The 15,369-nt window shown below is 37.2% G+C and overlaps 2 protein-coding genes across 2 annotated transcripts; one reads left to right on the forward strand and one right to left on the reverse strand.

Moving 5' to 3' along the window:
* Positions 1 to 3,389: 3,389 nt before the first annotated feature.
* Positions 3,390 to 4,328, forward strand: LOC102863401 (olfactory receptor 9G4-like). The gene has a single exon (XM_006892314.1). It carries the CDS (start codon positions 3,390 to 3,392, stop codon positions 4,326 to 4,328), a length of 939 nt encoding a protein of 312 aa, XP_006892376.1.
* A 2,417-nt stretch (positions 4,329 to 6,745) lies between these two features.
* Positions 6,746 to 7,669, reverse strand: LOC102863808 (olfactory receptor 1013-like). The gene has a single exon (XM_006892315.1). The coding sequence runs from the start codon at positions 7,667 to 7,669 to the stop codon at positions 6,746 to 6,748; it is 924 nt and encodes a 307-aa protein (XP_006892377.1).
* Positions 7,670 to 15,369: the final 7,700 nt, after the last annotated feature.

Below are 15,369 nucleotides of genomic sequence, written 5' to 3' on the forward strand. Positions count from 1 at the left end.
AAATAATTACATGCACACACGCACACACACACACACGTAGATACACATCTGTGTATTTCTAACTTAGAGTGCATATCTGGCTTCTTCAAATTTGCAAAATAAGTCTGGCATTTATAATTAGGAATTATTTAAGCATAACTATCTCTCAGAGCACAGATGGAAATGCTTGACTAAAGAAAATGCTGGTAATTCACTTGCTCAAAAGCCACCATTGAAAATCCAATGAGCACAATTCTATATGGAATACATCCATTTTTAGGAGTGAAAAATCTATCCTAGGGCAACTTAAAAAAAATCAATTCCTAGAAATTTTGTGTACTAGGAACTTTGTTTTGGTGACAAAGCAATAAACAACAGAGACCCATCTCTGTCCTTTTGGATCTTTCATTTTAGTGAGAGAAAAATATGTAATACATTTTTAATAGAGTGGGAGAAAGACAAGATGTATAGGAAGATTGCAGAGAGTTGAGCAGGAATGGGAAGGGAATTTTAAACAGAGGGATTAGAATGGACTCTACTATGCAAATGACTCTTGAAAAGGTCTTAAATGAGCTTTAGGGCATGGATGACATATGAGGAAATATCTCAGACAGAGGAGACAGTTCAAAATCTCTGATGCTGTGGGGTATACCTGAGATGTATGTTAGAGTAAGAGTGGGAGAGTCAGCCCACCTGAAGTAGAGTGGGCCAAGGAGGGTTGATTTATAATGCACAGGTAAGAAAGGATTAGCTCAAGAAGATTAGTGCTGGTAAGAAGATAAACCAAATATTTCATCTGGGTGAATGATGGTCCTAAAAAGGAGTTGTGTGAGACTTAAAAGAAAGCAAATTATTAGTGTCAGGGCTGGATCCTAATCACAAGATTCCAAGTCCAAAGAAGTTTGTATTTCTAAGCCTACCACTCTTTGGTTAAATGACATAAGAATAGATAGAAAGTAATAAACTTCCAAAGTTCAGGTAGCCTATGAATAGTACCACCATTCTGACTATTATTAACCTTTATTGGAATTTTTATTCCACATAGTGACCTTTCATTAATTTATGGTATTATTTCTCTCCTTCAAATGAAAAATAGAATTTTAACATTTGTTAAGTATATCTGATGCCAGATACTCAGATTTGAATTTTACTTAGAATTTCTCTACTTCTCAATATACCTTATTATGAAAGTATATTTTTTATGTTTTCAAATGTAAAGAAATTTGGATGGAGGAGTTGACAAGAGACTTTTCAAGACTGAAAGGCTATTAAATGTTGGGATTAAATTTCAGTCTCAGGTACAGTTTTAAATATGCTGTTCTATCAATGCCAAACTCGTCTCCTATCTGCTGGTCTTGTGTGTCTACGGTAAGCTGTTACATCAACTGTGGATGGATGTTCTAGAAGGGACCGTTTATATAATTGGGGACAAATCCTGTCATACCAGAGAAGGAAGACTCTGGCAGATAATACTTTGGGCTCATAGAGAAAATATTCTAACACATCTCATTTTCCACCAAGCTAACTCAGAAATGTTAACATGGTAGCAGCAGGATTCAGAAAACAATGGAGTAGCCTTAAAATCTCTTGAAATCTAGACTTGGAATTCATAGGGCACTGTCTCTGCACTATTCGAAAAATGATTGGCTAAGGTAAGCTACCAGGCCATTCAGATTTAAGGAACAAAGCATATATTTAATTCTTGAAATCAAGAACTTGAAAGAATTTGGTCACATTGGAGGAAGGATTATCTTTTTATGATTTGTTTTATCTTTTTCTGTTTTAAAGATGAAGTATTTTAAATATTTTTAATCAGTGCAATTTGTGATAAAATTGCACTGCACACAGAATTGTGAATGCTGATAGATATGATCTCTTATTAATATTCTAAAGCTTTTATCCAATTTATTTATCTACCACAACTTTGCAGTTTAAAAAGAAAACAGACAAACTCTTAAGATTCTCTGGTGGCCTAGTGGCAAAACGCTGTGCTGTCATCCTGAAGGCACGCAGTTCTAGGCTACCAGGTGCTCCACAAGAAAAAGATGGGCAATCTCCTCCTGTGCAATTAACTGCCTCTGAAAACCTGCTGGAGGGTCAGCTGTGGGTTGGCTCCAACTTTTAGGTACACAACATTCTGTGTGTGTGTGTGTGTGTGTGTGCATGTGTATATATGCACATACGCATGTCCATATACATGTGTACATATGCATACACATACACATGTGTGGACACACACATACGCGCACACACACATATACTGAGGGACAATGATGTCAGCAGATGACTAAGGTGTGCCTGGTACAGGCTATGGTCTTTGCAATTACCTCCTATGCATCAGAGAGCTGGACAATGACTAGGAAGTATAGAAGGAGAATTGATGCCTTTGAACTGTGGTTGCTGGAGAAGAGTACTGAATATACCATGGACTGCTAGGAGAACAAACAAGTTCATCCTAGGGAGGGTGAAGCCAGGCTGCTCCTTAGAGGCAAGGATTCTGACACTCTGGCTGACATAATTTGGACATATTGAAAGGCAGAACCAGTCCTTGGAGAAGGACATCATGCTTGGGAGGGTGGATGGATAGTGCAGGACAGGAAGATCCTCAATGAGATGGATTGATTCCATCACTGGGGTAATGGGGATAGGTGTGCTAGAGTCAGTAAGATTGGCAAGGGATACAGCAGAGTTTAGGGCTGTTGTACATAGAGTCGCAGGCAACTCGACGACACATAACAACAACAACACTTTTGTTCCTTGGAGAATGACATCCCAGAGAAGGGAGACCCAGGATGAGATGTATTAACACAGAAACTAGAGTATGGGGGTAGGTTTATCAGATTTAGTGGGCTTGGCTCAGGAGAGAGCAGGGTTTAGAACTATTGTTTATGGGACCACTAGGAGCCAGAGTTGACTTGATGGTAAACAGAAACCACGATATATTATAAATGTAATGTAATAAATATAACATTATACATATAAAACTAATAAAACTGTAATAATATACATGTTAATGTTGTTCTGTGTCATCGAGCCAGAACTGACCCGTTCATGAGCCTACAGCACATTTTCAGAGGCAATAAATCACACAGGAGCAAACTACCAGTCCTTCTCCCATGGAGTAGCTAGAGGATTCGAACTATCTTCCTTTAGGTTTGTAGATCAGCTTCTTACCACCTCATTATAAATAAGAGAACTTGGCTCAAATGTATATATTTTAAACATTGATATAAATAACATTTATGTCTTGGTTTCAGCTTTCTGTCACTACCATTAAAATTAGTAAGAAGGCAACTGGCTCCTGGGATATCAGCTTGAATTCAGTAACGCTTATCCTCATTTACTTTTTGGGATAGAAGACTCATTTTTATTTTCTTTCTAATCTTCATAAGACTTTGATCTTTGTGGACATGAAAATAGGAAATCGCACAGTCCTGACTGAATTCATCTTGGTAGGTTTATCAGCAGACCCCAAGTTGCAGCTGATTCTGTTTGGAATATTTCTGGTGATCTATTTGGCCACCTTATCAGGGAACATGACCCTGGTTATCTTAATCCGGATTGATTCCCGTCTTCACACACCCATGTATTTTTTCATTGGCAGCCTCTCTTTCCTGGATTTCTGGTACACTTCTGTGTATACTCCCAAAATCCTGGCTAATTGTGTCTCAGAAGATAAGCGTATTTCTTTGGCAGGATGTGGGGCGCAGCTGTTCTTTTCATGTGTTGTAGCCTATACAGAATGCTACCTCTTAGCAGCCATGTCTTATGACCGTCATGCAGCAATATGCAACCCCTTACTCTATTCAGGTATCATGTCTAGTTCTGTCTGTACTGGGCTAGTTGCTGGCTCCTACATCGGGGGCTTCTTGAATGCCATAGCCCATACTGCCAATACTTTCCGCCTAAGTTTCTGTGGTAAGAATATCATCGACCACTTCTTCTGTGACGCCCCACCATTGGTAAAGATGTCCTGTACTGACACACGGGTCTATGAGAAAGTCCTCCTAGGAGTGGTGGGCTTCACAGTTCTCTCCAGCATTCTTGCCATCTTGATTTCCTATTTCAACATATTCCTGGCTATCCTGAGGATCAAGTCGGCCTCAGGAAGGCGGAAGGCTTTCTCCACTTGTGCTTCTCATATCATCTCAGTCATGCTTTTCTATGGATCCTTGCTCTTCATGTATTCGAGGCCCAGCTCCACTTATTCTCTGGAGAAAGACAAACTGGCCGCTCTCTTCTACACGGTGGTGAACCCACTGCTCAACCCTCTCATCTACAGCGTGAGGAACAAAGACGTCAAAGAGGCTTTCAGGAAAGCCATACGCACCATCTGGCCACAACGATGAAGGCCAGCATTGATGTTTTTAGTCAATGTTTGAGTTGCATTTTCCAAATTACTGCCCTACATGTTTGTAATCCCCGCTCTATGTCAATTAAATCATGCAAGTTAGGCTTAGTGAAATACAAAGTAGTCATTGATTTTTATTAAACTACTGTAACATACGTGGAAGGAGGAGTGGCGTCCACTTCCATAATAGCTTGCCTCCGGAAACCCTATGAACCTGGAGAGAGGATGAAAGGCACCCAAGCGTCGAGGACTCTCCTTCATAGGGTCGCTATGAGTCGTCTGCAACTCGACGGCACTTAACAACAACAACAACTGTAACATAAAATATTAGAAATTAATAATGACTTGCTGATGTTCTGCAAGATTTAAATTTGTCTTTTTTGCAGTATGAAGTTTATAAAAAATGTCTTTTTCGTGATGAAAAATAGAACTGGATGATTGTGCCTATAGTTTGAAGCTTGGTGAGCAACTTTATTGGTTGAGGAAAAGACATGGAATGTGGTAAATGAGCTTTACATTTTACAATGATTTATTTTCAGTAATTTTTTTCCTCCAATTCCTTTTACAAAGTTCTAATTGAATATATAGAAAATATGTATAACTCTGTGTTTTATATACATTAGCAAGATATTAGGTAGAGTATTTAAGAGTATATGGAGAAAAATTACATGCGTAGAGAAAGATGTCTCTCTAGAATTATACGTTACCTTAAAAAGAGCAATTTCTCCTTTATAATGTGAGGAGTACTCCATAGTATTGCTTGTCCGGCCACACCAACAAGTCTGTACTCTGGAGGAAAATTGCTTCAAGTGGGATGAAATGAACCAAGCACATATATGTGGGGATGGGGGGGAAATCCCACAATATTTTAGATTCTTTGTTTTCTTCTATCAGAAAATTTTAACGATAAATAAGTTAAGCACTTAATATCTGACACAGTAGATTTTTCGTAAATATTTAATCATTGCTTTCTAGGACACTGCGAGTTCAGCATTACTGATAATATTTTATACTTACTAAGGAAATTGAAGTTTAAAAGTTAGACTTTGCTACTAAAGGATTCTAACTGTTGCCATGATGAATATCTTTCCAAAAAAACAATAAACTAAAACTTAAAACAAATAATTATGGCCAATTTATATTTTGTATTATGAAAATGTTATTTTCTTTTCACTAGCCTTTTTTTCCTAATGTGTTACTAATCACTATTTTTCCATCATAAAATTCTTATCAACATCAAGATGAAAGGTCCTTAGGTAACTTAATCAAATTGATTTAGAGTGTGTTACATAAATCTCGACAATCTTTATAACATTTTTCAGATTTCAAAAATAACTAGTACAGATAATAAAAAAGAAAAGGTAAATCAATCTTAGATGAGAGAGCAGGCAAAATGAATCCTTTCAGTGCTCAAAAGTAGTATTTGGTTTTTTTTTTTTTTACAAATGAATTTTTATTAGCAAAATTTAATAATTTAGCTTTTGGATAACGGTGAGTAATTTGACCAGGATAATTGGCTAATGCAATTATCCATTCTGAACAATATTGATATAGCCAATTAACTAGTAGTATTTGTTTTGCAGTAACATCAACATAACTGTTTTTCAAAAACCCTACATTAATTTTAAACTGACTCTTCTTTAGTCCACGTTAAGCCAAGACACTGCTTTCAAAAGAAATGCACCATGTTAAACCAGATACACTTTTTATAGTGGTCCCTGGGTGGCACATATCATCAGTATTCTTCTAGTAATTGTAAAAGCTGGAGTTTCAGATCACCCCTCAGTCACCTCAGTTTCCTAATGGTTGTAATCATGGGAAGTCCTATGGGTCCCAATTCTACCCTGTTGCGGTGCTGTTATGTGCCATCGAGTTGCTTGCATCCCATAGTGACCTTAGGTACAAAGCTCTGAAGCCTGCCTTGTCCTGAGCCAGTCTCACTGATTCTGACACACTAATTCATTGTCCCAGTTATTGCAATATACAAAACCACAACGTTTGGACTCAGTCTGATACTTTATTTGCTTTATTCTATAGTATAAAGTCTAATCACAGAATTAACACATTGTCTATACCAAAGAAACATTTTTAAAATTTTTTAAAAAGTTAATATTAATGAAAGTTTACAGAGACTTGGGTTTTTCCATCCATTCATTGTTGCACATTTTCCTTCCTGCCCACCTCTCTCTCCCAGTTCACTTTTCTCTTTGAAAAGTAAAAAAAAACCAAACCAAACAAACAAAAAACCCAAACCAAAACCTTCCATTGTTGTATGACACCACCCAGTCCACTTATCAATGAATTCTTTCAATAGTAAAGAATATTTTAAAAATCTTAGTTCTCAAGTTTTCTCATAAGGTGATTCATTATCCCTCAGCACTGATTTGAGAAGTGCGTGCCAATTTAGAGTTCCGGTTATGTTAACTTGAGGAGTTTTTTCAGAGCTTCTTTCACATCTTTGTTCCTCAGACTATAGATCATGGGATTCAACATGGGGAAGAGCACAGTATAAAATGTAGAAATTATTTTGTCCCTTTCAAGGGAATAGCTGGAACTTGGTCGAGAGTAAATATAGAGAAAGGAACCAAAGTATAAGGTGACAGAGATCAGGTGGGAGGAGCAGGTGGAGAAGGCTTTGAGGCGGCCCTGGGTGGAGCGGATTCTCAGGATGGCAGCAATGATGAAGAGGTAAGAGGCGAGGATGAGCACAGTGGGGGTGATGACGTTGGAGGCCAAGAGGAAGTACAGTACTTGCTGGTAGCTTTCTGTCACATCACACGCCAACTTCACCAGTGGTGGGACATCGCAGAAAAAGTCATCAATGACATTATCACCACAAAAATCCAGTGTGAATGTGTTGCTGGTGAGTATTATTGCATCTACAAAGCCTCCAGTGTAGGAATATATAATCAAATATAAGCACAGTCTTTTTGACATGACCTGAGCATAAAGCAAAGGTTTGGCTATGGCCGCATAGCGATCATAAGCCATGGCCGCCAACAGGTAACACTCACTATACGCCAGCCCAGCAGAGAATAAGAACTGAGCCAGGCAGCCTGCAAAGGAAATGCTTTTGTCCTCAGCGATACAGGTTACAAGGATCTTTGGGGTGTAGACAGAGGAATACCAGAGATCTAGGAATGACAAATTGCCAATGAAAAAATACATGGGAGTGTGGAGTCTTGAGTCATTGAATATCAACACTATGAGTGTGGTATTTCCCATTACTGTCAGAGAGTACCCAACAAGGAACACCACGAACAGGACCAACTGCATCACAGGGTCTCTTGAGAAGCCCAACAGGATGAACTCGGTCACACTGTGATTGCTTCTCTCCATGGTGAAAGGAAACTACCTACAAATGGAGTAAACAATTTCATTCTCTTGAATGGAGACACTCTATTTATCATGCAAGATGATCAACATTGGGGTTAGAATTAGGAGATCAAAGCATAAAACACTAACGTGATAATATGATTAGAATTCTCTGTAGAGTCATTTAAGTAAAACACATTTGTATGAATAAATACATAATTCTGCTGATGGGTTATTATTTTCAAAACCCATTTGTGTATATGCTATTCTAGGTACATTGTATCTCACGTTCTTATGAACTTTCTGTTCTATAGAGAATAGACAACAGTAAAAAAAAAAATAGGGCTCATAGAAGGGGGAAAACCCCCCCAAACACAACTAGGAAAGTTGATTCTAAACACCTAGAGAAACTCTCCCTTCCTTCCTTTTCCAGATAGGAAAAACCTGTGTTGTTCTGATCCCATGAAGGCCAGGAAGGTCCCTAAAGGTCACAAAATAATAACATTTTCCTCTTCTGCCAAAACAAAGCAGAGTTTCCTCTTGACTGTTCTGGAGGACCCTGTGGTGCATTTACCATAAATCCCAGGAGAGAGGACCAGAGTCAAGTGAAATTTCAAAATGGAGATAAACAATCTTAACCACCTTGTCCCAAACTGCTACAGAATCTATGTCTACTACATAAAATATGATGTCACTGTTGCCCTTGCAGGCTCTAAAAGCCTAGAATTTAACATCCTTTTAAAGCATTAAAATTAACCTTGGAATTTGACATTATTTTACATTAGAATTTAACATTATGTAAGGGTCAAAAATTAGCATTTAGCATTATTCAACAGGAACAAACATTTCATTTTTTTATAAACAATCATTTTAATACCTTCTTTATAGTCCAGAAATGAAAAACATATGTATGCATATATTATAGTTATACATACGAATATGCTAAAACATCACACATCTACTATGTAATACGGTAAAATTATTCTGTGCTTATTCTAGTCATAATTCTGATGTGCAAATAATGTAAAACAGTGTCAATTCAATATATGAATTTTTAGTGAAAAGCATAGCTATTTATTGTAGAATCTCCATAATTATACACATTAATCAAATAGTAAAAGCAAAATGTCAGTATTAAGGGAATAGCAGTGAATAACAACAGGGTGGTTGCAAAGATTGAAGGAGGTAACTTGTTTAAGGTGTCTGACAGGTGGTAAGAACTCAAGTCAACAGTGGTTCTTAAATTCAGGGCATCTAACAATGAGGAGAACATCATCTCAGAGATTCCATTTTAGGGAAATAACAACAGCTCAAGTGCCTCTGACACAGCGTTCATTTGTTGTTGATTTTTTTGTCTCTTTGTTTTTTTAATTACATCTGATAAATCTGTTAGGAATATCAGCTACATTGCTAACATCCTTGATGTTGTCCTTATTTATTCTTTCCGTCCTGCCTGTTTTTCTATATTGTAAGTAATCAAATAAAACATTTTTCACACTGTTGCACATTTAACAAGAAGGGCAATAAATAGATCTCTGTGACTCTTGTGTCAATGACTTAAGTCACTCCTTGTAAAAAGATTGTGCATTAAGAGGTGCAGGAGGAGAGAAAGAGAGGAAGACCCTCAACCAGACAGATTGACGCAGTGACTGTAGTGATGGCACATAGGACAATGTGCAGATACGCTTTTCAGAGGGTCAGTATGAGTCCTAGTAAACTCAACAGACCTTAACACCACCACATAAGTTAGGGAGATTGAGTGGCATTGTCGTTACGGGGTTGTATTGGTAACTTTGAGGTGATGTTTCTATGCTGATTTGAATCCATCAGTAGCTATGCAGGAGAAGTATGTATAATCTCTTAAGTGGTTTTTTAAATTTTTTTTATTAATTTTAGTGAACATTTACAGAAATTTTGGATTTCCATTCATTCATCATTGTATTTTTCTCCCTGCACACCCTTCCTCCCCACTCTCCCAGTTTGCTCTTTTCTCTGAAAAGTAAAAGTAAAATTCCTTCATTGGTATACAATCCCCTCCATCCCAAGTACACTCCACTATGTAACCTTCACTCTGGACTCCCATCATAGCCATAATAACCAATCATATATCACTATCTGTTTCAATGCAGTATATATAATTTATCCAATTTTTCTCAGTCTCACTCCAACCCTGATGTCAGTCCCATTCTATAACAGTGGCTCTATGCAGTATTCATCCTTTTGTGACTGAGATATTTCTCTCAGCATAATGTCTTCTCAAGTGTTTTACAGCTTGAGATTCCTACCAGAGGGTCAACTGTGACTCAGTTCTGACTTGATGGTAATGCCAATTTTTTTAAATTTTGAGTTAACATTGTTGAACAAATATACTGGTAACTGAGATTTGAGTCTAATCTGAGGTACTTCAAGAAAGATATGTTTATCTATTTTTGCAAATCATACAGCATACCTTTAAGTGGGGCCACCAAGAGTTGGAGTCAACGAGAAGGCAGTTCCAGCACTTGTCTGTTCCTTTCCTGTCCTGTGGTAGCAGGATCATTTATGGTGAACACATTTCAGTAGAACTTCCAGGTTAAGAAAGACTTGACCATCCACTTCTTAAACAACCCATTCACTAAGAGCTGTTGGGCTAGAACCAACTCCAAGAGGTTTCTGAGACTGTAAATCTCAAGGAAGGAGATTGGTTGTCTTTAGCCCATATAATCACTGGTAGATTCAGATCAAGTAAATTCAAATAACCAGAGAGGGAAGATCTTTTGGATGGAAGCGCAAATCACTATGGATCACAACAGCAGAGAACTACCTTCTGAAATAACAGTCTCTTGTAAACCATATGAACAGCATTGAAACATTGCTGGATAATGCTAGAAAAATGGGGGTCCCCAGGTTAGAAGGCATTAAAAACCTCACTGGAGAGGAGCTGCCCCTTCAAAGTAATGTTTCCCTTTGTTCCCTCAGCAGGTGGAGTGATGCTTTCATCCAATGAAGGACCTTCTCTTGATCGTGTGGCAAGACTTAACATTGCTAATATTTTAGATGTCGATGTGGCTTTTGATTGAAAGTCTTATGTTTTTCCTATGCTGTCACTGTCATATTCTTGGCATTGCAAGAAGGAACATCTACAAGTATCCCTTAATAATTGGAATGTAGGATATATACAGTATTAATGTATGAAATAATGGAAGTTGTGAAAAACTGAAATCAAACACTTAAAGCTCTACATCTTACGCTTCAGTGAGCTGAGACTGACTAGTTTTTGCCATTTTGAAACAGGCAATCATCTGCTTTAATGTGCTGAAAATGACAGATTGAAGAAGAATAGTTTTAGAATCATCTTCAAAAAAGAGAATTTCAATGTCTATCATGAACTACAATGATAATAACCATAAACAAATAAGGAAGACCTGTTAATATAGCTATTATTCATATAGGGGCACCAACCATTAAAGTCAGAGATGAAGAAATTGAGTATTTCTATCTACTTTTGTGGTCTCAGCTTGGTAAACATGCGACTGGGATTCATTAACCGTAATTGGTGACCGGAATGCAAAATTAGGAAAGAGGAAAGATTGGCATTTGAAAAAATATAGATTTGGTGACTGAAATGAGGCTGAGGCTGAAGATCACAGTATTTTGTACAATTGGTGCCTTATTTCTTGTGAATTCTATTCTTTGTTGTCGTGTTGTGTACAGTTGATTCAGAATTGACCCATAGCTGACCTTTTAGAAGGTTTTCAGAGACACTAGATCACACAGGAGGAGACTGTCCATCCTTCTACCAGGGAGCAGTGGATAGATTCAAATTGCATGCCTCTGAAATTGCACCACTGTTTCTTACCACTAGGCCACTAGAGCTAAAAACCATAAACAGTGACTATGTATATTGACGTTTTCTAATGGAATTCACAATGACAAGAGGCCAACTGTTAAAAACTTGGAAAATCACAACAACAACAACAACAACAACAACAACATACCTGTTGATTTATTGATATATATTATGGATATAAGTAAAATGAATGCTGAAATGATACAGTACTGGTGCACTGGAAGTTATGTTGAAATGATATCGTTCTGACACACACCATTCTCAAGTTTAAATCATACTGCATTTTCTTGCTCTTTGGACAACTTATTCTTCCCTAAGTAGTTGCATATGAACATGATTAAGTATTCTGGAATTTTCGTTTCTTTCTGATGTTTTCTAAAGTTTGTTATCCACACAGTTGAATCTATTTGTATGATCAATAAACACAATTAAAATTTTTCTGGGATCATTTGCTCCCCAGAATATGAAGTTTAGTATTTAGTGTCAGAAAAGAGATTAAAACAGTGTGACATTAAAGCACTAGATCACAATTCCTGATTTATGTATTCCCTAAGTGCATTATTTCCAGTGTAATTTTTCATGTTTTGAATGTGATTCAGATATATTCTTGAAAATTTATAACCTGCTGTAGATTTATGGGTTTTGAGAGTTACTTATATACAAATGAAATGTCAATTTATTTTACTGTCTTAAAAAAATTAAAGAACATTAATTAAGGTAACACAATCTTTGAAAATTCAATAAAGTGACATTGTTGTGCCTAAAAAAAAACCAAAACACAAAACCCTTGGAAAATGCTCTATTTTTTATTTGAAAATATCCTACGTCTTATGCACCTTATTTATTAATGAGAATAAGAAGAATCTACTCATAATGTTGTAGGAAAACTTACACGATATACTGTATAGAAGTGTTTGGTATGTGATTTGATATAAAAATTATCCATCTTAAGTCAGTGATGATGTTATACAGTTGTAAAGCGATGATAGAGTGTTTAATGTCAAATACTGCAGGAGTAAAATTTGTATTCAGGACATCTCTTATGTACCCCTATATATGTATATTCTCTCTTCTGGGTTTTCATCTTTCTAACATCTGTCCTTTCAATATCACCCTTTCTCCCACAGACCTCTCAGTGAAATCTGTCAGAATTTCGTACTGTGGTTACTTGACTGTTTTCATGATGCTGGACGCTGTCACTATGAATCCAAAAAGAGCTAAAAAAGACAGCAGTGGTACTCATATTTGACAGATTTCAGTGGAGCTTCCAATAGATTAAGAAGAAAGGTTTAGAGATTTACTTCTGAAAATTATCTAATGAAAATATTATGAATAAGAGCCAAACATTGTCTAACTTCTTTGTTTTGGAAATATCACAGGTAAAGATGTACAGCTAGAGAGGACATCATTATTAATGACAGAAAGGGCAGTTAGATTGAGTGAGACCCATAGAGAGATCAATTGGTACCATAGCCACTACAGTGAACTTGAAGATACTGATGATGTGGGAAGGTGTGGGTACACAGTGTCACCAGGAGTTGAAGTCAACACCTTGGCAAATAAAAGCAGCAAAACCTCATCAGTAATTTAATAATTCACGATGGAGACCAGAGTCAAGATCCTATATCCTTGACTTCTCTCATCCTACAATCCTTCAATTAAATATTATGCTCTGAGCTCCATTCCTTTCAAGATTTTTGTTGCTGTTATGCACCGTTGAGTCGCTTGTGACTCATAGCAACCCTATGTACAACAGCCCTGAACTCTGCTCTGTCCTGTGCCAATTGCACTGTCTCTGACACTCCTATCCTGATTACCCCAGTCACTGAATCAATCCACCTCATAGGGGGCCTTCCCCTCCTGCGCTGTCCCTCCACTCTCCCAAGCATGATGTCCTTCTCCAAGGACTGGTCTCTCCTTACAACATGTCCGAAGTATGTTTGACGGAGCCTCAGAATCCTTGCCTCCAAAGAGCCACCCGGTTTAACCCTTTCCAGGATGAATCTGTTTGTTTTCCCAGCAGTCCATGGTACATTAAATACTCTTCTCTAGCACCACAGCTCAAAGGCATCAATTCTCCTTCTATCCTCTATTTGTTCCCCTTCCAAGATATTTCCCTTCTATTCTGTTTCAGACTCTTTAGAAGCTCTTAGGAAAAGATACATGATTGCTTACAAAAGGGAAGAACAAAATATCATCATGGCATACAAAACCAAAACAGGGTTTACATTTTCTTGATCTTTTACTTGGAACCTACATATATGTTCCAGCTGAGTGGGTACCTTATTAAAACAATGAATAACTTGTTATCACAACCAGAAGATTTTACCTACTCAATTTCATTTTCGTCTCACTTGATGTTTGCTTTTGTGCTACTTTCTTTTATCTTACTAACAATAAGAAATCATACCTCTCTTTTTGCACTTTGAGAGTTGCATGAGTGGCAAATGGATTGCTGATAAAGAAACCCTTTCCTTAGTCATTACTATGTCTTAGTATGTGATTGGCTATTAACTGTTGGTGAAAAGAAAAAAAAAAAAACTTCCATTAACTTCTACTATCTGAATTGACCACTTACCTAATATTTTCAGCAACACCATTATCCAAATAAGAACTCAAACCTGGAAATCCTGGAACCTTTTATGCCAATGTTTGGATCCCCAGAGTTGTAGATTCCTATAGCCTCTCAGGATTTAATAAGTTGAGAAATGACTAATAAGGCAATTACACAAAATAATGGGCTGACAAAATAGATATTTCTTTGGAGATGGAGAAAAGTTCCTTTGTGAGTGTGTGATGTCCTCAGGAAAAATATTATTGGTCAAAATTTTCAGTTTAATTTTATTTTGCACTATGAAAAAGAAAAACTAAATATATGTGCACGCATATGCAGGTGTGTATGTGTGTGTAAATATACACCTATGTGTGTGTGTAGTTGTGTGTGCTGTTCTTGTTGTTGATTGCCATCAGGTTGAGCAGGTCTCATAGCGAACCTATGAACAAAAGACCTGAAGCCTTTCTATAACTATCATCGTTTCTCAAAGTTCACAGAGTTTCATAGAGGCATGTTGTTTAGAAAGTTGAAGCCACTCCTGCTTCCAACATTTATGTGTGTGTGTATATGTATGTTGTTATATGTCATCAAATTGTAATCAACTCATTGATAACACTCTACGGCGGGTTTGACAACACTGTAAAGCGCATGGGAGGAGATTGTTCATCTTTTCCCAGGGAGTAGTTGGTAGACTTGAACCATGTGCTTTGGGTTTGATAGAGCAACTCCTTACCCCTAGGTCGCAAGTAGGAGCCTTCATGAAGTAGTGATTAAGTATTTGGGTGTAAACCTTCTTGAGCTCATCTATTGAGCTCTGTGAAAGGGATATGGTATAATGATTTGTTGTTCTTTGTGTGGTTGTATGTCTTAGTAGACAACAACAACAGCATCTCTTAGAGAAGTGATCTCTGCAGACCGAGTAATTAACCTTTACCAGCATTCAATTGGGAGCTCTGGTGGTCTAGTGGGTAAAGAATTGTGCTGCCAATCCAAAAGGCAGAAGATTCAAATTCACTATCCTGTTAATGAGAGAGGGTGGGCAATCTCCTGTGCAATTTATAACTTTGAAAAGCTGAAGGTCAAGCTATGAGCTATTTCTTACTTAATTTCATGCAACAGAAATAAGTATTAAATGGCTAGTTACAAAAGGTAAATGTAAATAAATGAGGTTCTGAGCTGTAACATAGAGACAGTCTGTTTGGAATACCTCTATTAGGATGCTAAACTGTTAACAACAGAGACTGCCAATGTACTTGTGTCATACAATCATTTTTTGGAAGAACTAATCAGTTACCTACATGTCAGGTTAATGAGGAGAATTGTGGCATCAGGATTGGTGGA

The sequence above is a fragment of the Elephantulus edwardii genome, unplaced genomic scaffold (assembly GCF_000299155.1).
Source record: "Elephantulus edwardii isolate Elephantulus edwardi_28Jun2011 unplaced genomic scaffold, EleEdw1.0 scaffold00113, whole genome shotgun sequence".
Classification (NCBI taxonomy): Eukaryota; Metazoa; Chordata; class Mammalia; order Macroscelidea; family Macroscelididae; genus Elephantulus; species Elephantulus edwardii.

Coding starts and splice junctions, on each gene's coding strand:
- LOC102863808 (XM_006892315.1), bottom strand. CDS start 7,669: ATGGAGAGAAGCAATCACAGTGTGACCGAGTTCATCCTGTTGGGCTTC.
- LOC102863401 (XM_006892314.1), top strand. CDS start 3,390: ATGAAAATAGGAAATCGCACAGTCCTGACTGAATTCATCTTGGTAGGT.